Source organism: Ornithorhynchus anatinus, chromosome 3 (genome assembly GCF_004115215.2).
Source record: "Ornithorhynchus anatinus isolate Pmale09 chromosome 3, mOrnAna1.pri.v4, whole genome shotgun sequence".
Lineage (NCBI taxonomy): Eukaryota > Metazoa > Chordata > Mammalia > Monotremata > Ornithorhynchidae > Ornithorhynchus > Ornithorhynchus anatinus.
In genome coordinates, this window is record NC_041730.1 from 90,600,462 (window position 1) to 90,626,791 (window position 26,330).

General features: G+C 55.1%; 1 protein-coding gene across 2 annotated transcripts in view; it reads left to right on the top strand.

Annotated features, from left to right (window-relative positions):
• The first annotated feature begins 260 nt into the window (after positions 1–260).
• The window catches only part of TTC33 (tetratricopeptide repeat domain 33), a 54,835-nt gene continuing 28,765 nt past the window's right edge, over positions 261–26,330 (top strand). For both annotated transcript variants that reach the window (XM_029061219.2, XM_039911530.1), the window contains exons 1-2: positions 261–286; positions 3,023–3,244. In XM_029061219.2, the coding sequence (XP_028917052.1) occupies positions 3,024–3,244 (221 nt within the window). In that variant the 5' untranslated portion in view covers positions 261–286; position 3,023. The remainder of the gene's footprint in view (positions 287–3,022; positions 3,245–26,330) is intronic.

A 26,330-nucleotide genomic window follows, 5' to 3' on the forward strand; every position in this document is an offset into this window, starting at 1 on the left:
CGCCCGGGGGACCCCGCCGCCCTCCGCCGCCGAGGCCCAACCGGCCGCTCGGGGCGGCGGCTCTGCGGCGGGGGAGGCCCGCCGGGATCTCTAGAGGACGAAGGTCCGCCGCCCGCCGCCGTCGGCCCCGCCGGTGGGGCGAGGGGGAAGCGGCGGGGGAGGGCCGGATGGGGGACCCATTTGGGGGACGGACCGGAGGAGACGCCGCTTCCGGGGGGAAGGTCAGGACCGGCCTGGGAGGAGGAGGAGGAGGAGGAGGAGGAGGAGGAGAGGCCAGGCCCTGCAGGTCAGTGACGCCCAACTTTTGCCATCGGCATCGCCATCCTCCGCATCATCATCATCATCATCATAAGGAGGAAGAGGAGGATGTTTGTGGGACGCTCAGTATGTGCCAAGCGCTGTTGTCGGCGCTGGGGGAGATACCAGGGCAGCAGGGCGTCCCCACGTTGGGCTCCCACTCTTCATCCCTATTTTAATAATAATAATAATAACGATGATGATGATGGCATTTGTTGAACGCTTACTGTGTGCCAAGCGCCATTCTAGGCGCTGGGGGAAATCCGGGGTCATCAGGTTGGCCCACGTGGGGCTCACAGTCTCCATCCCCATTTTAATAATAATCATAATGATGGCATTTGTTGAACGCTTACTATGTACCAAGCGCTGTTGTCAGCGCTGGGGGAGATACCAGGGCAGCAGGTTGTCCCCCAGTGGGGCTCTCAGTCTTCATCCCCATTTTAATAATAACAATAATAATAATAATAATGGTGGCGTTTGTTGAGCACTAACTAGGCGCCAAGTGCTGTAGTCAGCGCTGGGGGAGATACGAGGTCATCACGTTGGCCCCACGTGAGGCTCCCATTCTTCATCCCTATTTTAATAATAATAATAATGGAGTTTGTTTAACGCCGACTAGGTGCCAAGCACTGTTCTCAGCGCTGGGGGAGATACAAGGTCATCAGGATGTCCCCACATGGGGCTCCCAGTCTTAATCCCCATTTTAATAATAATAATAATAATAATGAGGATGGCATTTGTTGAACGCTTACTATGTGCTAAGCGCTGGGAGAGATACGGGGTCATCAGGTTGGCCCACGTGGAGCTGACGGTCTCCATCCCCATTTTATTAATAATAATCATGATAATAATAATGATGGCATTTGTTGAGCGCTTACTATGTGCCAAGTGCTGTTCTAAGCGCTGGGGGGTAATAATAATAATAACGGTGTTTGTTTAGCGCTTACTTTGTGCCAATCACTGTTCTGAGCGCTGGGGGAGATACAAGATAATCAGCTTGTCCCACGTGGGGCTCCCAGTCTTCGTCCCCATCTTCCAGATGAGGGAACTGAGGCCCAGAGAAGGGAAGTGACTAGTTCAAGGTCCCACAGTTGGGCTTAGAATAATAATAGTGTTGCTGTTTGTTAGGCGCTCACTACGTGCAGAGCACCGTTCTAAGCGCCGGGGAGGATACAAGGTGATCGGGTCGTCCCACGTGGGGCTCACGGTCTTCAGCCCCATTTTCCAGATGAGGGAACCGAGGCCCGGAGAAGCGAAGCGACTGGCCCAGAGTCACCCAGCTGACGAGCGGCGGAGCCGGGATTAGAACCCAAGACTTCTGACCCCCCCAAGCCCGGGCACTTTCCGCTAAGCCCTCCTTTCCCCTTCTCCCCCTCCCTCGCTCCCTCTGATTCACCCCCCCCCCCCCCAGCCCCACCGCACCGACGTACAGATCTGCGATTTTATTTCTTTCTACGAATGTCCGTCTCCCCCTCTAGACCGTCAGCTCCCGGTGGGCAGGGGGTTTGTGTCCGTTTATCGTTCCGGTGGATTCTCCCTAGCGTTTGGGCCGGGGCTCTGCACGCAGCACGTTTTCAATCAACAACACCATTGATGATGCCGACGATGAAGAATGCCGGGCCTGGCGTGGTTTAGTAGGAAGTCCTCCTGAGCGACGGGCAGGGATCGCTCCGTTCTACCTATTTATCAGCGCGGCTCAGCGGAAAGAGCCCGGGCTCGGGGGTCAGAGGTCATGGGTCGGAATCCCCGCTCGGCTGTGTGACCGTGGGCGAGTCACCTCACTTCTCTGGGCCTCAGTGACCTCATCTGCAAAATGGGGATGAACCGGGAGCCTCACGTGGGACCCCCTCATCACCCCGTCTCTTCCCCGGCGCTTAGAACGGTGCTCTGCACATAGTAATCGCTTAACAAATGCCAGCATTGGTGTTATACTTTCCAAGCGCTCAGTACAGCGCTCTGCACAGAGTAAGCGCTCAATAAATACGACATAAATGAATAAATGTAGGACCCGAACGCTTCTTCTCTGAGACCGCCACTGAGGGAGGTGGCTTCGCTTCTCCGTTTCGCGAGGTTACGCGGAAGCAGCGTGGCTCGGTGGAAAGAGCCCGGGCTTGGGAGTCAGAGGTCGCGGGTTCGACTCCCGGCTCTGCCACTTGTCAGCTGGGTGACCGTGGGCGAGTCGCTTCACTTCTCTGTGCCTCAGTTACCTCATCTGTAAAATGAGGATTAACCGTGAGCCTCCCGTGGGACGACCTGATTCCCCCGTGTCTACCCCAGCGCTTAGAACGGTGCTCTGCACATAGTAAGCGCTTAACAGATACGAATGTTATTAGAGAAGCAGCGTGGCTCGGTGGAAAGAGCCCGGCCTTCGGAGTCAGAGGTCGTGGGTTCGACTCCCGGCTCTGCCACTTGTCAGCTGGGTGACCGTGGGCGAGTCGCTTCACTTCTCTGTGCCTCAGTTACCTCATCTGTAAAATGAGGATTAACCGTGAGCCTCCCGTGGGACGACCTGATTACCGTGTCTCCCCCAGCGCTTAGAACGGTGCTCTGCACGTAGTAAGCGCTTAACAGATACGAATATTATCAGACCGTCGGCTCACGGTGGGCCGGGAGCAAGTCCGCCGATTCCGTCGTCCCGGGCTCTCCCGAGCATCCGGTCCGGCGCCCGGCAGGTGGTGAGCGCTCCGTGGGTCCCGCCGATCGATCGATTGTATTTTTCTTCCAGGATGGCTTCCTTCGGGTGGAAGAGGAAGATCGGCGAGAGGGTCTCGAAGACGAGCTCCCGGCGGTTCGAAGCGGAAGCCGCCGACGAGAAGGGTCCGGCGGACGGGGAGGAAGCCGACTGGATCCGGGCCGCCAAGAGGAGGAAGGAAATCCTCCTAGAAGACCGCGCCCAGAGAAGCAAGCGGCTGAGGGAGGAAGGAGCCACTCTGGCCGAAAATCGACGGTACGTATGTTTGTCCGGAGGGACCCGGTACAGTGCTCTGCGCGTAGTGAGCGCTCCGTAAATACGATTGAATGAACGAATGGACGAAGGACGGGAGTCAGAGAGTCGACTGATCGCTCTATGAGTCGTGTTTATCGAGTGCTTACCGTGTGAGGAACGGCCGTATTTATGGAGCGCTTACCGTGTGCGGAGCGGTCGTATTTATGGAGCGCTTGCCGTGCGCGGAACAGTTATTGAGCGCTTACCGTGTGCGAAGCGGTCGTATTTATCGAGTGCTTACCGTGTGCAGAGCAGGTGTATTTATCAAGCGCTGACCGTGTGCCCAGCAGTTATAGTTATTGAGTGCTTGCCATGTGCAGAGCAGTCGTATTCATTGATACCGTGTGCGGAGCGGTCGTATTTATGGAGCGCTTACCGTGTGCGGAGCGGTCGTGTTTATGGAGCGCTTACCGTGTGCGGGGCGGTCGTGTTTATGGAGCGCTTACCGTGGGCGGGGCGGTCGTGTTTATCGAGCGCTTACCGTGGGCGGAGCGGTCGTATTTATGGAGCGCTTACTGTGCGCGGAGCAGTCGTACTTACTGAGCGCTTGCCGGGTGCAGAGCAGTCGTATTTATGGAGCGCTTACCGTGTGAAGAGCGGTCGTATTTATCGAGCGCTTAACCGTGTGCGGAGCGGTCGTATTTATGGAGCGCTTACCGTGTGCGGAGCGGTCGTATTTATCGAGGGCTTACCGGGTGCAGAGCGCCGGGCTAAGCACTGAGGAGAACACAGGGTGGTTTAGTGGAAAGAGCCCGGGCTTGGGAGTCAGAGGACGTGGGGTCTAATCCCGGCTCTGCCCTTTGTCTGCTGTGTGACCTTGGGCAAGTCGCTTCACTTCTCTGGGCCTCAGTTGCTTCATCTGTAAAATGGGGACGAAGACTTTGAACCCCGCGTGGGACAACCTCAGTACCTTGTATCCATCCGCTCTAGCGCTTGGAAAAATGCTCGGCACACAGTAGGTGCTTAACTACCGTCATAATTACTATTGTACAACAGTATAACAGACAGGTTCCCTGCCCACAGCTAGATTATTCGGTAGTATTTATCGAGCGCTTACTATGTGCAGAGCACTGTACTAAGCGCTCGGAGTGGACAAAACGGCAACAGATAGAGACGGTCCCCGCCCACTGACGGGCTCACGGTCTAATCGGGGGAGACGGACAGACGAGAACGATGGCGATAAAGAGAATCGAGGGGATGAACGTCTCATTAAAACAATGGCAATTAAATAGAATCAGGGTGATGTACGTCTCATTAACAAAATAAATACAGTAATAAAAATATATACAGACGTGGGGACGAGCACAGCATTGAGGGGAGGGGAAGGGAGAGGGGGAGGAGCAGAGGGAAAGGGGGAAAAGGGGACTTAGCTGAGGGGAGGTGAAGGGGGGTAGAGGGGGAGCAGAAGGAGGAGAGGGAAAGGGGAAACAGTCTGGGAAGGCCTCTCGGAGGAGGCGAGCTCTCGGTAGGGATTTGAAGAGGGGAAGAGAACGAGTTTGGCGGAGGTGAGGAGGGAGGGCGTTCCGGGACCGCGGGAGGACGCGGGCCGGGGGTCGACGGCGGGAAGGGCGAGAACGGGGGACGGCGAGGAGGCGGGCGGCGGAGGAGCGGAGCGCGCGGGGTGGGCGGTGGAAAGAGAGGAGGGAGGAGAGGTAGGAGGGGGCGAGGGGACGGACGGCCTCGAAGCCTAGAGTGGGAACATTTTGTTTCGTGCGGAGGTCGATGGGCAACCCCTGGAGATTTTTAAGAAGGGGAGCGACGGGCCCAGAGCCTTTCTGCGGGAAGATGAGCCCGGCAGCGGAGTGAAGAATAGACCGGAGCGGGGAGAGACGGGAAGAAGGGAGATCAGAGAGGAGGCTGACACGGTAATCCAGCCGGGATATTACGAGAGCTTGTACCAGCACGATAGCCGTTTGGGGGGGAGAGGAAAGGGCGGATCTTGGCGATATTGTGAAGGTGAGACCGGCAGGTGCCGGTGACGGATCGGATGTGTGGGGTGAATGTTCATTCATTCACTCGTATCTGTTGAACGCTTACTGTGTGCAGAGCACCGGACTAAGCACTTGGAAAGTACAATTTGGCAACAGAGACAATCCCTGCCCAACAACGGGCTCACAGTCTAGAAGGCGGGAGACGGACAGCAAACGAAACAAGTAGACGGGCATCAACAGCATCAAAATAGATAGAGTTATAGAGGTTTATAAACCATTAGTAAAATAGAATAATAAATATATACAAATACACACAAGTGCCGTGGGGAGGGGAAGGGGGTAGAGCGGAGGGAGGGAGTAGGGGAGATGGGGAGGGGAGGAGGGGCAGAGGGAAAGGGAGGGCTCAATCTGGGAAGGCCTCCCGGAGGAGGTGAGCTCTCGGTAGGGCTTGGAAGAGGGGAAGAGAGCCAGTTTGGAGGAGGTGAGGAGGGAGGCCGTTCCGGGACGGCGGGAGGACGTGTGCCGGGGGTCGACGGCGGGACGGGTGCGAACGCTTAGTACAGTGCTCTGCACACGGTACGTGCTCGATTAATACTGTTGATCGAATGAATGGATGAATAAAAAATTTATAACCTGGGCTACAAACCTGACTGAAAGTAGAAGTTAGCGTCAGAAATTCCGAAGCGCCTGGCGGACTCTCACCATCCTGTTGTGATCTTCAAGCCGAGAAAACCCCGTGCCTGGTTCATCCGGGCACTGGAAAACCTGGCTCCAGAACTACTCCGGTGACTTTTAATCTGATTGAATTTTGTGTATTCATCAAATTCCTGAACGTGTTGAGAATTTCTTAACGTTCCGGTGACCCGAGGATTTGATTCTCAAAGCTCTACTGCTGCTCGGCACCGTGAACTATAAGGTCAGATGCTGTTGTACGTATTTCCGGAGATCAGAATATGCCATCGTGTGTTTTTTGTTCGTGTCTGCGAGGAGAACTGGATAGGTTCTTTTGTAGGAATGAAAGATTAACTCTTTGCTTTAAAAGAGTGGGACTTTGAAGTCTAATCATAATCCTGACACGTGTGGTGAGTTTTGTATGGTATTTAAGCGATTGCTTTGGGTTAAACACTGTTTTATGAGTTGGGGATACAGCGCTTGCGTGAGCACAGTAAGTGTGAAAAAACACAATTCCTGCCCTCCAAAGAGCTTATAATTTAATAAGGGCAACAGACACAAAATCAGTTTAGAGGAAGAGCATTTTTAGAACATCCGCCGATGGATAAATTTCATCGCCTGGGCAAGAAACCGTAAAATGGAAAAGTCAAAACTTTTTTTAAAAAATGGCATTTAAATGCTTACTACGTGTCAAGCACTGTTCTAATCGCTGGGGTAGATAGAGGATAGAGAAGCAGCGTGGCTCAGTGGAAAGAGCCCGGGCTTGGGAGTCCGAGGTCATGGGTTCGAATCCCGGCCCTGCCTGCCACCGGTCCGCTGTGTGACCGTGGGCAAGTCACTTCACTTCTCTGGGCCTCAGTGACCTCATCTGTAAAATGGGGATTAACCGTGAGCCTCCCGTGGGACGACCTGACGACCCTGTATCTTCCCCTGCGCTTAGAACAGTGCTCTGCACACAGTAAGCGCTTAACCAATACCAACATTATTATTATTATTATTATAGAGGTTAATCAGGTGGGACACAGTCCCTGTCCCACGCGAGGCTCACAGTCTAAGTCACTTAACTAAGTGAACGTCGAGGGCAAAAGGGAGACAGACATGCTAGATGCCATATTGCAGCCGTGATGAACGGAAACCTCATTCCGAATTTAGACGGATGTGTCCCTAAGCTGGTTACAGATGTGACTGTAACACTTTCTGTTGTTATCCCGTACTCTCCCGAGCGCTTGGGACAGTGCTCCGCACACGGAAAGCCCTCAATAAGTAGGACTGATCGGCGTGTGCCTCCAGGGTGAGTTTCTCAGTTGGCCCGTATTTTGGCAACAGACGTTCCCCAACGTTTGTCACTCCATTCATTCATTCAGTCGTATTTATTGAGCGCTTACTGTGTGCGGAGCACTGGACTAGGCGCTTGGAAAGTACCACTGGGCAACAGATAGAGACCATCCCTGCCCAACGACGGGGAGAGACGGGGGGAGACAGACAACAAAACAGGACAAGAAGACAGGCCTCAATAGCATCAAAATAAATAAATAGAATTAGAGATATATATGCGTCATGAATTAAAAAAAATAGAATAATAAATATGTACCTACATATATATACACACAAGTGCTGTGGGGAGGGGAAGGGGATAGAGCGGAGGGAGGGAGTCGGGCGATGGGGAGGGGAGGAGGGGCAGAGGGAAAGGAGGGCTCCCTCTGAATGTAATAGGTAAAATATAACAACAATAACAACGTCGGTATTTGTTAAGCGCTGACTATGCGCAGGGCACTGTTCTAAGCACTGGGGTAAATGCAGGGTAATCAGGTCGTCCCACGTGAGGCTCACGGTTAATCCCCATTTTACAGATGAGGGAACTGAGGCCCAGAGAAGTGAAGTGACTCGCCCACAGTCACGCGGCTGACAAGTGGCAGAACCGGGAGTCGAACTCATGACCTCTGACTCCGAAGACCCAGGCTCTTTTCCACGGAGCCACCCTGCTTCTGTGTAACCATTTGTACGTATTTACTACTCCATTTTATTAATGATGTCTATATATCTGTGATTCTATCCATCTCTCTTGATGGTAGCGATGCCCGACTACTCGCTTGGTTTTGCCGTCCGTCTCCCCCGTTTTAGACCGCGAGCCGTCGTCGGGCGGGGCTGGTCTCTATCTGTTGCCGAATTGTCCATTCCAAGCGCCTAGTAGAGCGCTCTGCACGCAGTCGGCGCCAAATCAATGCGATGGAATGGGTAGAGGCGAGGGGAGGAGGGACAGAGGATGGCCAGTGTCAATATCCAGATGATGGCAGTAGAGTCTTTTTCTTTTTCTTGCAGCAGGTCCGGCCAGTTCTTTGGGACGGAAGCCATTTAAATGTTGGTATTTGGGAAGCGCTTACTACGTGCAGACCGATTTGTAGTAACCCGGCGAGAGCCCCACACGGGAAATACTTAGCTTTTCCACACCTCTCGGTTAAAACCGCCAGGGCGCTCACGGCGTAAATTCCCCACTCCGGGCTTTCCGCCCAGATTCACCGTGCTTCCACGTCCGCTGCGGGTCGACCCCGAAGTTCGTTCTTATTCTCCGTTGCGTCGAGGGGGATGTTCATTATTACGTTTTCCAGTCGTAGCGGTGGTCGGACCGTATCCGCCGGTGAATCGGAGGCGGCTTCTGAACCCCGCCTTGCCCGGTCCTCGTGGCTCAGCGGAAGGAGCCCGGGCTTAGGAGTCAGAGGTCATGGGTTCTAATCCCGGCTCCGCCACCCGTCGGCCGTGCGACTTGGGGCAGGTCACCTGACTTCTCGGTGCCCGTTCCCTCGTCTGTAAAATGGGGTCAAGACCGTGAGCCTCACGCGGGACAACCTGATGACCCCGTATCCACCCCGGCGCTCAGAGCAGTGCTCGGCACGGAGCGAGCGCTTAACAGATGCCAACATTATCGTTTCCGCGTGTGAACGTGAGACGGTAGTTGGGTTCGGAGCAGCGTTTAGGGCCGAGAAATCTCGTCCTCCCGTCTTCCTTCGCTGCCGCCGGCTTGGGCTCTGCCCCGGTGCGTTCTAAGCGATCACAGATGAGACTCGTCACGGGATTCGTTACCGTGGTGGTGAACTTATTTTTAATCTCATTGCCCCGGTTTCCACTTTTTGGGATTCCGGAAGATAGACGGGTCCTTGCCCTTTGAACCCGAAGCCTATTTTGAAAAGAAGGTATTAAACAGTTCAGTAGGTTAATGTCCTCTAGATGGAATGGGGCTGTCGGGTTCTTTCTGTGAAAAATATTTTTCCTCACTGCCCCCGAAAGGGTCGACTTCGGCATCGTGGGTACAAGGCAGAGCACACACTCTCCGCGTTTGCGAAGTCATTTCCTGAGCATCCATAAAAACAGAGCTCCCAAATTACCGTAAAGGCCATTTAAAAGCTCATTACCAGTGGTGGTTTTGAGTCTTTGCCTAGACCGCGGCGGAGTGCCGACGCGAAAGTCAGTCAGTCGTTGCTCAGGGGGTGCCCCCTGAATTTCCCACGGCGGAGGTTAGACGCGGTCAGTCGGGAGAGGAACAGGACGGTGGAGCCAAGCGCCGCGGAACCGAGGCGGTTTGTCTCCCCGGAGCCAGACGGGGTGGGCCGAGCGGCCTGGGACCTTCAGAAATGAGAGGAAGAATCCCGGGCTAGGCCCAAAGGAGCGTGTTGAACGGTAATAACGTTGGCATTTGTTAAGCCCTCGCTACGTGCCGAGCACCGTTCTGAGCTCTGGGGTAGATACAGGGTAATCAGGTTGTCCCACGTGGGGCTCACGGTCTTCGGCCCCATTTTATAATATAATAATAATAATGTTGGCATTTGTTAAGTGCTCATTATGTGCCGAGCACTGTTCTAAGTGCTGGGGTAGATGCTAGGCGGTCGGTTGTCCCAAGTGAGCTCACAGTCTTCCTCCCCATTTTACAGACGAGGTAACTGAGGCCCAGAGAAGTGAAGTGACTTGCCCACAGTCACCCAGCCGATAGGTGGTAGAGCTGGGATCAGAACCCATGACCTCTGACTCCCAAGCCCGGGCTCGCCGTGTTTAGGAAGGGTTCAGTGGAACCGACGTGAGGGAAAACTTGCCGCCGAGCAGGGCGGAGATCCCGGGCTCCCCGGCTCTTATCGGCACGGCCCGGTGGATAGAGCACGGGCCCGGAGATCAGGGGGGCCTGGGTTCCAATCCAGGCTCTGCCGCTTGTCCGCTGTATGGCCTTGGACAAGTCTCTTCACTTCTCTCTGCCTCAGTCGCCTCATCTGTAAAATGGGGATCAAGACTGGGAACCCCGTGTGGGGCAGGAACCGTGTCCAATCCGATTTGCTCGACTCTCCCTCAGCGCTCAGTACAGTGCCTGACACGGAGTAAGCGTTGAACAAGTACCATCAGAGAAGCGGCGTGGCTCGGTGGCAAGAGCCCGGGCTTCGGAGTCAGAGGTCATGGGTTCGAATGCCGGCTCGGCCACTTGCCAGCTGTGTGACTTTGGGCAAGTCACTTAACTTCTCCGGGCCTCGGTTCCCTCGTCTGTAAAATGGGGATTAAGGCCGTGAGCCCCACGTGGGACAACCTGATTCCCTTGTGTCTACCCCAACGCTTAGAACAGTGCTCTGCGCGCAGTAAGCGCTTAACAAATACCAACGTCATTATTATTATTAGTAGTAAGTGCTTAACAATTGCGACGTTAATAATAATAATAATATCATGGGAAATGGATCGAAGGAAAGCAAGGGGAGGTTTCTTTTCAAAATGGTGAGAATAAGAGCGGACAGGACATTGTAGCGCGGAAGGAATGCCTCTGACAGGGCTCCCTCTCGATTTGATAAAAAAAAAAAAAAATCATCCTCAGAAGAGTTGTGCTATTTGTGAAGCGCTGACTACGTGCCAGTGACTATACTAAGAGATGGGATAGATATGAGAAGCAGCGTGGCTCAGTGGAAAGAGCCCGGGCTTGGGAGTCAGAGGTCGTGAGTTCTAATCCCGGCTCTGCCACTTGTCTGCTGTGTGACCCTGGGCAAGTCACTTAACTTCTCGGTGCCTCAGTTACCTCATCTGTAAAAATGGGGATTTAAAAATGTGAGCCCCACGTGGGACCATCTGATTCCCCTGTGTCTACCCCAGCGCTTAGAACAGTGCTCTGCACATAGTAAGCGCTTAAATACCACCGTTATTATTATTATTATTATATGAGGTAATCAGGTTGGGCACAGTCCCTGTCTCCCGTGGGGCTCGCAGCCTTAATCCCCATTTTACAGATGAGGGAGCCGAGGCCCGGAGAAGCGAAACGACTTGGCCGAACCCACACGTGGCGGAACCCGGATCGGGACCCGGTTCCTTCTGACGCCCGGGCCCGGGCTCGATCCACGAGGACCAGCTGCTGAGGAAGACAGGGCGGGGGGCGCTTTGGTGGAGAGGGGATTTTGAGGGTTAGAGGTTGCCCCCGCTCACCCCCTTTTACCCCATCCTGGTTTGAATAACAATGATGATAACCGTGGTATTTATTGAACACTCACTATTGTGTCGAGCACTGCCCCGAGCACTGGGGTAGGTACAAGATAACGAGGTCCCAAGGGGGGCTCGCAGTGTGAGGAGAACAGCCGTTGAATCCCCCCCGTGCAGGCGAGGGAACCGAGCACCAGAGAAGTAAAGCGGCTTGCCCAACGTCCCACAGCAGGCAAGTGGCGGAGCTGGGATCAGAACCCAGGTCCTCCGACTCCCGGGCCCCGGCTCTTGCCACCGGGCCAGGCCGCTTCCGTTTTAATGAGATGTTCATCCCCTTGATTCGATTTATTGCCGCTGTTCTCGTCTGTCCGTCTCCCCCAATTGGACCGTAAGCCCGTCAAGGGGCAGGGACCGTCTCTATCTGTTACCGATTTGTACATTCCAAGCGCTCAGTACAGTGCTCTGCACATAGTAAGCGCTCGATAAATACGGTTGAATGAATGAATGCTTCCCGTTCCCGTTTCGGGGTACTCCCTCCGAACCCCCGGTCGAACATTTCGTCCTCCACGGCGTCGAGCCGCGGAAGGCTCCGGTTTTCGGCGGCCGCGGGCGACCCCGTCTCATCTGCGGCCCACTGCCCTCGCCCCCACCCCGGCCCGTAGCCTACGTTAACGACCTCCGTAAGTTCATCGCTAACGGAGGACTTAACACGGTCCCAGTTAGTTCCTCGTGGAGTGCCGACAGACCGCGGACGCTGCTGCGCTCCCGGCCCGAGGGCCGGAGGAAGTGAGCGGGAGACCGGCTGCGGCTGGCTCGGAGCGGATTGAGAATCATTTCTTTATTTGGTTTCTTTTTCCCACCAACCTTCTTCCCGGCCCGACCGGAGCTGGAAGCCCCCCGTCCCCCTCGATTTCCCGAGTCTTCCCAACCCAAACCCCGCCGTTGGCGAGGGGAGTCCGGGTTCGGAGGCGGCCGGCTCGGCAGATTTCGGCGCGGGAAATCAAGTTCTTGGCATAAAGGGAGATGGACTGGGATTAAAAGAGAAAGAACAATATCGGGAAGCTCTGCTTGAAGTCATTTTGCCTCCCGGGTGAACTCTGAGGGTCCGCTGCAGAAATTGTGTTCCCGAGGCAAAAAAATACCCCTTTTTGGCCCCGTTTGGCCAAGGTTCCTTCTGGTCGGTCAGTCGATCAATGGTGTCTGTTAAGCACTGACCGTGGTTAGAGCACTGCACGAAGCCATGGGAAAGTACCACGGAGTCGGCGATCTCGCCCCACAAGGAGCGGGGGGTGGGGGGGTGACGGGCGTTAAAGGAGATTTAGGGAGAGGGGAAATAGTAGAGCATAAGATGGTTTCCGTAAGTGTTGTGGGGCTGGGGTGAGTGACATGGTAAATCTCACTCAGCCATTAAGATTAGTCTCTGTGCCTCAGTTCCCTCATCTGTAAAAATGGGTTTTAAAAAATGTGAGCCCCACGTGGGACCATCTGATTACCCTGTGTCTACCCCAGCGCTTAGAACAGTGCTCTGCACGTAGTAAGCGCTCAGCAAATACCGTAATTATTATTAGCTGGGAGACTCCAGCTTCCATTCTCTGTCTCTGTCCTTTAATAATAACAATAATAATAATGATGGTCTTTGGTGAGCGCTTGCTATGTGCCAAGCACTGTTCTCAGCGCTGGGGTAGAAACAAGGTAATGAGGTTGTCCCACGTGGGGCTCGCGGTCTTCATCCCCATTTTACAGATGAGGGAACTGAGGCCCAGAGAAGTGAAGTGGCTCGCCCGAGGTCACGCAGCAGACAAGCGTTGGAAATGGGGCGTGACCGATTCTTGCCCAGGACTCGAGACTGTCTCTCTCTGTTGCCGATTTGTGCGGTCCAAGCGCTCAGTGCAGTGCCCTGCCCGTAGTAAGCGCTCAATAAATACTATTGAAGGAATGGATGACTCCAGGATCGGGGGGCTGAGGGAGGTAGGGTGGCCGCCTGTGGTTTGTTGTAAATGTAAAGCCCCCTAATAATAATAATGATGATGATGGCATTTGTTAGCGCTTACTATGTGCCAAGCACTGTTCTGAGTGCCGGGGTAGATAGAAGGTAATGAGGTCGTCCCACTTGGGGCTCACGGTCTTCATCCCCATTTTCCAGATGAGGTCACTGAAGCCCAGAGAAGTGAAGTGACTTGCCCAGGGTCGCACAGCTGACAGGTGGCGGAGCCGGGATCGGAACCCGCGACCTTTGACTCCCGAGCCCGGGCTCTTTCCGCTACGCCACGCTCAGCAGATTGGTCGCAGTGTCTGTCCCACTGAGGGCTCACAGTCTTTATAGGAGGGAAAACGGGTTGTGAATCCCCGTTTGGCAGAGGAGGAAACTGAGGCACAGGGAAGTGAAGCGGCCGGGCCGAGGCCACCCAGCGGGGAGGTGGCGGAGCTGGGATTCGAACGCAGATTCCGTGACTCTCCGGCCCGTGCTCTGACCACTAGGCCGCACCGCCCCTATCGGAGGTGGAGCCGAGGTCTCTCCATAAAGCTCCGTGGGGTCTGATCGGGTAACGTTCTTTCTGCCGCGGCGCTTGGGCACAGAATAAATGTGTAATCCGTACCACAGAGAGAACTAGAAGCACGGGAAGAATCAGGCGGGCGTTTAACAGAACGACAAGGGAGGACGCGTTAGACCTCATCGTTTCAGGCTGCTTTTCCTGTCACCGCCGGCGCCTTTCGACCCTTTATTTTCTCCTCCCCCAACTAATATTTATTACCCTCTGGGGCAGTCAGGCTGAAAGAGAGGGAATAAGGGGAAATTTCTCAGTTCGGGGTGTCAGGGAATCTGATTCCTTGCTTGCTTTGACTCAGGACCGAGAAATCCTTTTACGAGTAAATGAAATAGTTTATATGACAGTGGTCTTTAGCACGGTGTCCCGGTGTCAGATTATTATTAGGTGAATTTGAGCCCTGTCTGTGCTTTGCAGCAGCCTTCGCCTTAATGGGTGGTAGTCTCGCTTCTCTGGGAGGATCCCGCAGACTTATTTTATTTAAAATAAAAAAACAAAAACCTTCATTGGTAGCGGGGTCGTTTTTGTGCCCCCAGTGTTTCGTTGATTCTAAACTGGCTTGACAAATAGGGTAATAATGAAGTGCTCAGAATCGGGTTTTTTTTTTCCCTGTTGTTTTGGGGTTTTTTTTTTTTTACGGTATTTGGTCAAGGTTTACTGTGCACCAGTCACTGAACTAAGCGCTGGGGTAGATAGAAGGTAATCAGGTTGGACACAGTCCCTGTTCCACAGGGAGCTAACAAGTCTTAATCCCCATTTTACCGACGAGGTAACTGAGGCACAGAGAAGTGAAGTGATTGCTCAAGTTCACAGGTAGGCGAGTGGTGGAGCCGGGATTAGAACCCGGGTCCTTCCGACTCCCAGGCCCGTGCTCTGTCCACTAGGCCACGGTGCTTCTCAGTGGGTCTGAACCGATTCTCAAGATGGCTGATGGATTTATACAGCTGCGCTAGGATTTGCCCCCATATTTCCCCTTCTCTCAGCCCCACCTCACTTACGTACCTATCCCTAATCTATTTATTCATTTTAATGTCTCCCCTTCTAGACTGTAAGCTCGTTGTGGGCAGGGAACGTGTCTGCCGACTCTGTTGTATTTTACCCTCCCAAGCGCCTAGTACTGGGCTCTGCATGCGGTAAGCGCTCCACAAATACCGTTGATCGATTGAGCTAGTTGATTTGACAAATGAAATGAGGAAGGGCGATTAGTCAAAAAAAATCCAATGGGTGTTGAAGTTCTGTCTCACTATGCAAATCACTCTAACGGTGAATAGGAATTCATAATAATAATGATGGTATTTGTGAAGCGCTTACTATTTGCTAAGCACTGGGATAGATACCAGGTAATCAGGTGTCCCGTGTGGGGCTCACGGTCTTCATCTCCATTTTACAGATGAGGTCACTGAGGCCCAGAGAAGTGAAGCGACTTGCCCAGAGTCACACAGCTGATAAGCGGCGGAGCCGGGATCAGAACCCGCGACCTCTGGCTCCCAAGCCCGGGCTCTTCCCACTGAGCCAGGTAGTGGAATTAGGAGAGGGGCTCAGTTGGCTTGGGAGGGATGAAGCGAGATGGAGAGCAGCAGGCGAAGAGGCGCCGATGGGATTTGCACTTACTACGTGCGAGGCACCGTGCCAAGCACTGGGGTGGATACAGGCAAATGCATCTGGGCTCGGTCCTCGTCCCGCGTGGGGCTCGCGGTCCCGATCCCGTTTTCTAGATGAGGGAACCGAGGCCCGGGGGGCGTGAAGCGACTTGCCCGGGGTCGCACAACAGAGAAACGGCAGAGCCGGGATTAGGACCCCCCCGGCCTTCCGACTCCCAGGCCCGGCCTCCGTTTGCTTCGCCGTTGGGCCGACGCGTGAGCTGGGGCGAGTCGGAGGAGAGCCTTGAAGCCGAAGAGCTGGATTCCCCCGATTGCTCGAGAAGCGAGTCACTGACCGCATCTTTTTGTCCTGGGAACCCGAGACGGGAACCCCACGCTGTCTCTCGGTCGCGCCCTGTCCCGTGACCCTATCCGCGTTTTCACCCAAGGGTTCCGAAAACGTGTAGAGTAGCGAAATCGAGGGGTCAGGTTTTCAAGTGTGAGGCTTCTCACGGTTCTTAAAGGTAGGTTTTGGACGAGGTTTCAAGTCCAGGAGGATGTTTACAGGGAAGTGGAGAAGTCAGAGGCTGCTGTTGCTTTCCCCGATTGCCGTCTTCCCGGCGGAGCGGCTAGAGCCCGGGCCCGGCAGTCAGGAGATGGTCGGTTCTACTCCCGGCCCCGCCGCTTGCCTCCTGTGTGACCTCGGCCAAGCCGCTTCTCGTCTCCGGGTCCCGGTTACCTCGTCTGTAAAATAGGCATCGGGACTGTGAGCCCCTCGTGGGACGGGAGCCGTGCCCAAACTGATTCGCTTGTTACTAATAATAATGATAATAAGGGTGGTATTTGTTAAGCGCTTACTATGTGTCAAGCGCTATTCTCAGCGCCGGGGGAGATGCGAGGTCATCAGGTTGTCCCACGTGGGGCTCCCGGTCTTAATCCCCATCGGACAGACGAGGGAACCGAGGCACGGAGAAGTGAAGTGGCTTGCCCAAGGTCCCGCAGCTGATAGGTGGCGGAGCCGGGATCAGAACCCACTTCCTCTGACTCCCAAGCCCGGGCTTTTTCCACTAGGCCGGGATTCGAACCCACGTCCTCCGACTCCCAAGCCCGGCCTTTTTCCACTAAGCCACGCCGCCTCTCTGTCCACCCCAGTGGTTAGTACGGTGCCCGGCACATAGTAGGCGCCTAACAGATGCCATCGTTATCGTTATTATGCTGGTTTTCCTCCTGCCTTTACTTTTCAGCCGGTGGGATCGAGTCCCTTGCTGTGTGCAGAGCTTTGTTCTGAGAATTTGCGGGGAAGTACGGTTCGGCTCATTCACCACCGGCTGTGTCCCCTGCTGGGACGAGCCCCGTCGGTTGCTCCTCAGCCTTCCTCCAGCTGGGCGTGAGGCTCCCGCCTTCAAGGAGCTGGAAGAATCGGCTCGGAATCCCCCGAACGTGTAATTTTCCAGAGCGTTTTCAGCAGCGCGAAGCAGCAGGTCCCAGCGGAAAGAGCCCGGGCCCGGGAGTCAGAAAGACCTGGGTTCTCATTCCGGTTCTGCCACCTCTCTGTCGTGTGACCTTGGGTGGGTCACTTCACTTCTCTGGGCCTCCGTTCCCCCGTCCGTAAAATGGGATCGAGACCGCGAGCCCCACGTGGGACGGGGACCCTGTCCAACACCATCTGCTTAACCCAGTCGATCCTGATTATTTTGCACGGGAGAGTGACTCTGATATTTTTCATTTAGAACGAAGCTTTCGGGGTTTTTTTTCGGGCTGAACCGCCCTGAGATTAAATACTCTGAATTAAAATAAATCGGATGTCTAAGTTAGGCTTATCGATACCGTAGTGGGAAATGCTCTTATTATGTTGTGTTCGAGAATCTACTCTTAACCTCCGAAAGGGGGTCGGTTGGTCATTCGCCACTGCTCTGTGACCTTGGGCAAGTCGCAACTTCTTCAGGCCTCGTTTTCCTCGTCTGTAAAGTGGGGATTCGATTTTTGCCCCCTCACCTACTTAGACTGTGAGCCCCAGTTACCCAGCGTGATTGTCCCGTATCTATCCCGGCGCTTAGTACGGTGCCTGACGTAGGGAAAGAGCGCACTGCAAGTGTTTAGGACAGTCGCTCTGACCAAACTCCTTTATTTTTCGGCCTACTCCAACTGTACTTAGGCAGTCTGTGTGTGCCAGGCTCCTCGTTGGAGTGTAAACTTCTCGGGGGCAGGGACCGCGTCTCCTCTATCAGCACACATCGTCCGGCACAGTGCCCCGGGCACGTCTGTCTCGTCTTAGGCCGTCGTCGTCCCCGACCCTCAGCGACCCCACGGCCGCATCTCTCCCAGAACGCCCCGTCTCCATCTGCGCTCTATCCGCTAGTTTTCTCGGTCAAGATGCGGCTTACCGTTGCCGTCCTCCGAGCGGTAAACTCGGGTCGCCGCCCTCAACTCTCTCCCCTGCCGCTGCTGCCCAGCGCGGGTGAGTTTTGACCTGGCCCGATTGCCGTTCCAGTCGCTAGCCACTAGCCAAACTGGGAATGGAATGGACAGGCCTCTGCGCGACTCTCCCTCCAATAGCCGAGACTGGTGGAGGACTGGAAAGGCTCCCGGAGCCATCCTGAGAGAGGATGTGCGGTCCGGACGCCCGATCTGTGAAGTGAAACCTGTGGAAGCCTGGGAGTTTCTGACCCGTTAACGTCCAGCAGGTGACTTTGGTTTGACTTCGGAGAACTCGGAGAAGAGAGTTAGGGGAGCCCAGAGGGTGCTTATCCCCGGTCCCTGATAAACGGCTCTCTCCAGAGATCTCCCTTCCTCTCCCCGTCCCCTCTGCCGGTTTGCCCCGGCCGAGCCGCCCCCCCCCCCCCACGTCATCCGCGATGGCGGAGGCGGGGGGAGGATTCTGAAGTCGGCGGATGGAGGTCTCCAGCCGCCAGCACTCTTTCCCGCAAGGCAAACCGAGAAATCCAGCCCTTCCTCCATCGCTAAAATCCGTCCTGGTCTCGGCTGCGACCAAGTCTCCTCTCACAGGGCGATGACGGCTTCTAGCCCTGCCCTTCTCCCGTTCTTGCGTGAAACTACTTTTCTCTTGAGCAGAACTCCCTTGGAACTAAGATTTATGAGCTTCCTTCGGGTTGTTTCGTCTTCCCGGTTGGCCGCGGGATCCCTCGGCGAACGCTGCGATATGGGCGGTCTCTCCTTCCCATTTATAAAACCTGCTCGTATTGATGTAACGGCGGGACTCACTGCGTGCCAAGAGAACGTTTCTTGCCTAGGGAGGGCTCTCGGCCTGCCAGTTCTTCGCGGGCGGCTGTCTCGGAAGGGTTCGGTACACGCTCCGCTCGCGGGCGTTTTCGTGACGCGCCGGGGCCTCGGGCCTCCCGACTTGCGTGTGAATCGCCAAGTCCGCGTTTCACCCTCCGAGCCGCGGCCGATGGATCGTCATGGTGCCCCGGTTCTCCGGAGCTCTCCCCGCCCCGTTCAGTCCGGTTGTACCGTGCGTTCGTTCGGTCGATGGTATTTATTGAGCGCTTACTATGTGCAGAGCACTGTTCTGAGCGCTCGGAACGTACAGTTCGGCAACGGATAGAGACGGGCTCACGGTCTAATCGGGGGAGACGGACGGACGGAAACCAGACAACTTAATGGCGATAAATCGAACCGAGGGGATGGACACCTCATTAATAAAATAAATAGGGCGATAAAAATCTATACAAATGAGCACAGTGTTGAGGGGAAGGGAGAGGGGGAGGAGCAGGGGGAAAGGGGGGAAAGGGGGCTTAGCTGAGGGGAGGTGAAGGGGGGAAAGGGGAGGGAGCAGAGGGTGGAGAGGGAGAAGGGCAGCGCTTAGGACAGTGCTCTGCACAGAGTAAGCGCTTAACAGATGCCGTCGTCATCATCACCGTTATTATTTTTGACCACCGGCTGCAGGCGGGGCGCTCTGCCGGAAGCTTCCTCCGTACTGAACGCTGTGCCGGCCGTTCGGTGTCTTCTAAGAGAGGGAAGGGCTTCGTCTTTGCCCTTGAGGCGCCGACGTTCTAACGTGGGAGGGAAGCGGACGGGAATCGCGTCCGCCGGAAAGCGATGACGGAAGGAGCGCGAGGTTGGGTGTCGGACGGCCGGGGTTCTAACCCCGGCTCCGCCGCTTGCCTGCCGCGTGACCGTGGGCGACTCATTTAACTTCTCTGAGACTCAGTTTCCTCATCTGTAAAATGGGGATTTAACCCCCTTTCTCCTTCCTACTTAGGTCGCGTGGGGAGGGTCCTCGGCCTGACCTGTCTTGGTCCTGTCTTCTAGGCTGTGGGCGGGGAATAATGGTGACGGTATTTGTCAAGCGCTTACTATGTGCCGAGGGGGTAATAATGTTGGTATTTGTTAAGCGCCTACTATGTGCAGAGCACTGTTCTAAGCGATGGGGTAGATGCAGGGTCATCAGGTCGTCCCACCTGAGGCTCACAGTTAATCCCCATTTTACAGATGAGGGGACTGAGGCACAGAGAAGTCAAGCGGCTCCGCCCGCGGTCGCACAGCAGACAGGTGGCAGAGCCGGGATTCGAACTCATGACCTCTGACTCCCAAGCCCGGGCTCTCTCCACTGAGCCACACTGGGGCGATGGGGAGGGGAGGAGGAGCAGAGGGAAAGGGGGGCTCAGTCTGGGAAGGCCTCCTGGAGGAGGGGAGCTCAATAAAATAACCATGATGTTGGCATTTGTTAAGCGCTTACCATGTGCACAGCACCGTTCTAAGCGCTGGGGGGGGAATACAAGGCGATGGGGTTGTCCCGCGTGGGGCTCACGGTCCTATGCTCCATTTTACAGAGGAGGTGACCGAGGCACAGAGAAGTTAAGTGACCGACTCCCAAGCCCGGGCTCTTTCCCCCGAGCCGTGCTGTACCGCCACTATTCGAGAAGCAGCCGGGCCTAGCGGCTAGAGCTCGGGCCTGGGAGGCAGAGGGTCACGGGTTCTGATCCCGGCTCCGTCACCAGTGTGCAGTGTGACCTCGGGCAGGTCATTTCACCTCTCTGGGCCTCAGTCCCCTCATCTGTAAAATGGGGATCGAGACCGTGAGCCCCCCGTGTATGTACGTAAGGGTTGTGGAGCTAGGAAGGGGGATGAATAAAGGGAGCAAGTCAAGGTGAAGCAGAAGGGAGTGGCAGAAGATCGTCCGTGTGGGATTTGTCGGTTTCGACATCGTAGTCGTATTTCTTTGAGCACTTACTGTGTCCCCGGCACTGTACTAAGCACTTGGGGGGAGTCTAGTACAACAGTAAACAGGCACATTCCCTGCCCACAATGAGTTTACAGTCTCGAGGGGGAGACAGACACCTTTATGACTGTGAACCCCGTGTGGATCTGGGGCTACGTCCGACCCAGCGTCCTCGGCGTGTAGTACGGCGTCTGGTTAAACGTCTAACCGATGCAGGAAACGAGAATCCTGATTGGCGGGGGGAGCGCAGCGCTCTGCACGCGGTAAGCGCTCTCAGTAAGTACCCCTGATTGACTGGTCGGATGATTTAGCGTGGCTCAGGGGAAAGAGCCCGAGGTCATGGGTTCGAATCCCAGCTCCGCCACTTGTCAGCTGTGTGACTGCGGGCAAGTCACTTCGCTTCTCTGGGCCCAGGTTCCCTCATCTGTCAAACGGGGATTAACCGTGAGCCTCACGTGGGACGACCTGATTCCCCCGTATCTCCCTCAGCGTTTAGAACGGTGCTCCGCACGTAGTAAGCGCTTGACAAAATACAAATACCAGCATTATTATGATTTGTCGGGGAAAGAGCCGTGTCCCTGACCCGTTGGACCTCGGGATCTCCCGTCGGAGACAAACGGATGTACATTTCCAGATCGTGACCTAGGGAGAGGAGCCAAGACCTTGGAGTCAGAGGACCTGGGTTCTAATCCCGAGTCTGCCAGCTGCTTACTGTGTGTCCTTGGGCAAGCCTCTTCTCCGCGCCTTAGTTTCCTCGACTGTAAAACGGGGACAGAGTCCTACTCCCTTCAGCTAAGCCTGTGAGCCTCATATAGGACAGGGACTGGGACCGACCTGATCAACCCCCATCTACCCCGGCGCTTAGAACGGTACTTGACACATGGTAAGTGCTTAACGAATAACATAAAAAGAGAAAGCCTCTATGGATAGAAATGTGGAGCCCCCAGAAAGACACGTTAGATTACCGGTTGTCTGAACGATGCCAGGTATTTTATCAGTTGCATTCCTAGTCCTCATATGTTTTATTGCCCTTGGTAATTCCAGTGTTTTATGTTTAAGGACCTGCTATTTATTGTAAATCAGAAATGCAGTTTCTTCAGGAGCCCCAGGGCTTATTTTCTTGGTGTACTCTCTCCTTCCGTGTTTTGAGAAGTAACGGACAGTCCGGTTTGCTTAGAGCACAAGAGTTCCGGTCTTGATGAGTGCCACTCTGAAGAAAACCGTTGGAATTTGTTAAGCGCTTACTATGTGCGGAGCACCGTTCTAAGCGCTGGGGTAGACACAGGGGAATCGGGTCGTCCCACGGGGGGCTCACGGTCTTCATCCCCGTTTTACAGATGGGGGAACTGAGGCCCAGAGAAGTGAAGTGACTTGCCCCACAGTCAGCTGACAAGTGGCAGAGCCGGGATTCGAACTCACGACCCCCGACCCCAAAGCCCGGGCTCTTCCCACCGAGCCACGCTGCCTCTCAGGTTACGGAGGTCGTGCCTCGGACCAGGGCCGTGTGCAGAAACGGAGATTCGGCCGTTCTTTCCGACACCACGTCGCGGAGTCGGACAGACGTGCGTTGGCCTGGGGGGTCATTTCCTAAACCCTGTCGGTCCTACCTTCACAACAGCTCTCACAACATGAGAGGCAGCGTGGCTCGGTGGAAGGAGCCCGGGCTCAGGAGTCAGAGGTCGTGGGTTCGAATCCCGGCTCCGCCACTCGTCAGCTGTGTGACTGTGGGCAAGTCACTTCACTTCTCCGGGCCTCGGTTCCCTCATCTGTAAAATGGGGATTAACTGTGAGCCTCTCGTGGGACGGCCTGATTCCCCTCTATCTACCCCGGTGCTTAGAACAGTGCTCTGCACATAGTAAGCGCTTAACAAACGCCCACAATGTTGTTATTATTATCTCTGCGTCTCCATCCGTACCGCCGCCGCGCCACGCCGATCCGAGCTCCTCTCTTATCCCATCTCAACTACGGCATCGGCCTCCTCTCCGACCTCCCTGCCCCCTGTCTCTCCCCCCCTCCAGCCCGCTTTCACCCTGCCGCCCGGATCATTTCTCGGAGCGGAAGCCGTCCATTCCGGGTCTCCCCGCTCCTCGGGAACCTCCGGGGCCGTTGCCCGCCCCTCTTCGCAGCAAACGGAAATTCCCTCAGTCAGTTCTGTCCCGCCTGCCTCACTTCCCCAACGCCAACCCAGTTACTGCTCCTCCATCTTGTCTATCTCATCACCTGGTATCCTCCCCAGCGCTTAGAACGGTGCCTGCACACAGGAAGCGCTTAACAGATGCCATCGGTATTATTATTATCATCATCTCCGACCTCTAGCCCACATCCCCCCTCCGGTCTGGGAATCCCTCCCCTTTCCTATCGGACAGACCGTTATCCTTCCCGCTCCTCCGGGAGGTTTTTCCCGACTAGCCTCGTATCGCCTAATACTAGCCACCCCCCCCCCCCCCCCCCCCCCCCGGTTGTCTGATTCATTCAGTAGTATTTATTGAGCGCTTCCGATGGGCAGAACACTGTACTAAGCGCTTGGAGCGGACAGTTTGGCAACAGAGAGGGACAGTCGGTGCCCATTGACGGGCTCACAGTCTAATCGATGCGCTTGGGTCTGTACTCCGTAAGCACTTTGATAATAATAATAATTATGGTATTTGTTAAGTGCTTACTCTGTGCCGAGCACTTTTCTAAGTTCTGGGGTAGATTCAAGGTGAGGAGGTGGTCCCACGTGGGGCTCACAGTCTTAATCGCCATTTTACACGAGGTAACTGAGGCACAGAGAAGTTAAGCGATTTGCCCAAAGTCACACAGCTGACAAGTGGCTGAGGCCGGGATTAGAACCCACGACCTCCGACTCCTAAGCCCGGGCTGTTTCTGCTAAGCCACGCCGTTTCTCGTAATAATCCCCCCTCCTGATACTCACCCCACAGCGCTTATATACGTCTCCTTACCCTCTGCCATTTGTAAATTTATCGTAATGTCTGTCTCTCCCCTTCGGACTGTAAGCTTCTCGTGGGCAGGAATGGAGTCCACCAACTTCATTGTGTTGTACTCTCTCACGCGCTCAGTACAGCGCACTGCTTAATCAATGCCATTGATTGAATGATTTCCCAACGGCGTGCTGTCCAAATCGGGTAGCGGAGATGCATGTTACGGGAGGACCGGCAGCATTTCCGATTTGAAGAGCCCGGGCCTGGGGGTCAGAAGGTCCCGGGTTCTAAGCCTGACTCCGCCACTTGTCTGCCGTGTGACCTTAGACAAGTCACTTCACTTCTCTGTGCCCAGGTTCCCCATCTGTAAAATGGGGATTGAGACTTCGAGCCCCAAGTGGGCCAGGGACTGTGTCCAACCCCGTTTAGCTGGTATCTGCTCCAGTGCTTAGAACGGTGCCTGGCGCATAGTAATCCCGGCTCCGCCACTTGTCGGCTGTGTGACTCTGGGCAAGTCACTTCACTTCTCTGGGCCTCCGTTCCCTCATCTGTTAAAATGGGGCTTAAGGCTGTGAGCCTCATGTGGGACAACCTGATTCCCCTGTATCTCCCCCAGCGCTTAGAACGGCGCTCTGCACATAGTAAGCGCTTAACAAATGCCAACATTATTATTAAGCATTTAACAAATACCACAGTTATTAAATGGGTAACCCGTCTTTCGATTTCCCCGTCTCAAGAGAAGCGGAACAGAGTCGATCTATTTAAATATTCTGTGGACCGACGGGGCGAGCCTCAGCTGCCGTACGGCTCGATATTTCTCATTCGTTCATTCACCCGTATCTGTCGAGCACTTTCTGTGTGCAGAGCGCTGTACTAAGCGCTTGGGAAGCACAATTCAGCAATAGAGAGAGACAGTGCCCGCCTACAGTGGGCTCACGGTCTGAAAGGGAGGGGGGCAGAGGTCAAAGACAAGTAAACAGGTCTCGGTAACATCATTAGAGAAGCAGCGTGGCTCAGCGAAAAGGGCCCGGGCTCGGGAGTCAGAGGTCACGGGTTCGAATCCCGGCTCTGTCACCCGTCAGCTGGGTGACTGAGGGCGAGTCACTTCACTTCTCTGGGCCTCGGTTACCTCATCTGTAAAATGGGGAATGGATTGTGAGCCTCACGTGGGACGACCCGATTCCCCTGTGTCTCCCCCAGCGCTTAGAACGGCGCTCTGCACATAGTAAGCGCTTAACAAATACCAACGTTATCGTTCTAACTAGAGAGAGTTCTGGATGGGTACACATCATTAATAAAAATAAATCTGATTATTCTTACAAATATATAATGCATATATACACATGATACATATATAATTACATAAATACACGAGTCCTGGGGGGTGGGCAGAGTAGAGTGAGGGAGTCGGGGCCACGGGGAGGGGAGGAGGAGCGGAGGGAAAGGGAGGGCTCAGTCCGGGAAGGCCTCCCGGAGGAGGCGAGCTCTCGGTGGGGCCGGGAGGGGCGGGGGGGGGAAGCGTGGTAGCTGGGCGGATGTGAGGAGGGAGGGCGTTCCGGGCCGGAGGCGGGACGCGGGCCGGGGTGGACGGCGGGCCGGGCGAGGACGAGGCCCGGCGAGGAGGTGAGCGGCGGCGGAGGAGCGGAGCGTGCGGGCTGGGCCGGAGAAGGAGAGAAGGGAGGTGAGGGAGGAGGGGGCCAGGCGATGGACGGCTTGGAAGCCAGGAGTGAGGAGTTTTCGTTTCACGTGAGGCTCGATAGGCAACCCCGTAGAGGTTTCCGAGGAGGGGAGCGACATCCCCGGAACGTTTCTGTAGAAAGATGATGGGTGCGGCGGAATGAAGTACAGACCTGAAGCGGGGAGAGACGGGAGGTTGGGAGGTCAGAGAGGAGGCCGGCCCAGTCATCCAGTCGAGATACGATGAGCCACCGTACTAACGGGGTAGCGGTTTGGATAAACGGAAGTTGAGGGAGATGGTCGTCGGACCCAACTGGTGGCCGATTACGTACGGAAACCGAGACTCCCTCATCGAGGCGACGATCGTGACGGCGGCCTTCGTTAAGCGCTTACTACGTGCAGAGCACCGTTCTAAGCGCCGGGGGGGGTACGGGGTGATCGGATTGTCCCACGTGGGGCTCACGGTTTTAATCCCCGTTTTCCAGATGAGGTCACCGAGGCCCAGAGGAGTGAAGTGGCTTGCCCGAAGTCACCCCGACGCTTAGTACGGTGCCTGGCACGTAGTAAGCGCTTAACAAATAAAATGATTATTGTTGATCATGGAGGCAGTGAACTTTCCACTTGTCAGGAAAGTGGGTCAAGGAGCTGACTGGTAATGGCATATCCTACATAAATAATAATAATAACGTTGGTATCCGTTGAGCGCTTACTACGTGCGGAGCGCCGTTCTAAGCGCTGCAGTGGATACGGGGTGATCGGGTCGTCCCACGTGAGGCTCGCGGTTAATCCCCATTTTACAGATGAGGTAGCCGAGGCCCAGAGAAGTGAAGCGACTCGCCCACAGTCACACGGCTGCCAGGTGGCGGAGCCGGGAGTCGATCCCATGACCTCTGACTCCGAAGCCCGGGCTCTCTCCGCTGAGCCACGCCGCTCCTTCGCGGTGAAGAAGCGTGCGGCATAATGCTCGTTTCGGTTCAGGATTAATAGGATCCCCGTTGGGTGTTCGAGCCGAATTTCCTGGCATAAATGATCTAGTCTCTCCCGTTTGTCCGAGCCTTATTCATTTTCGTTTGCTGCATTATCATCGGCGAAATGACGTTCGCT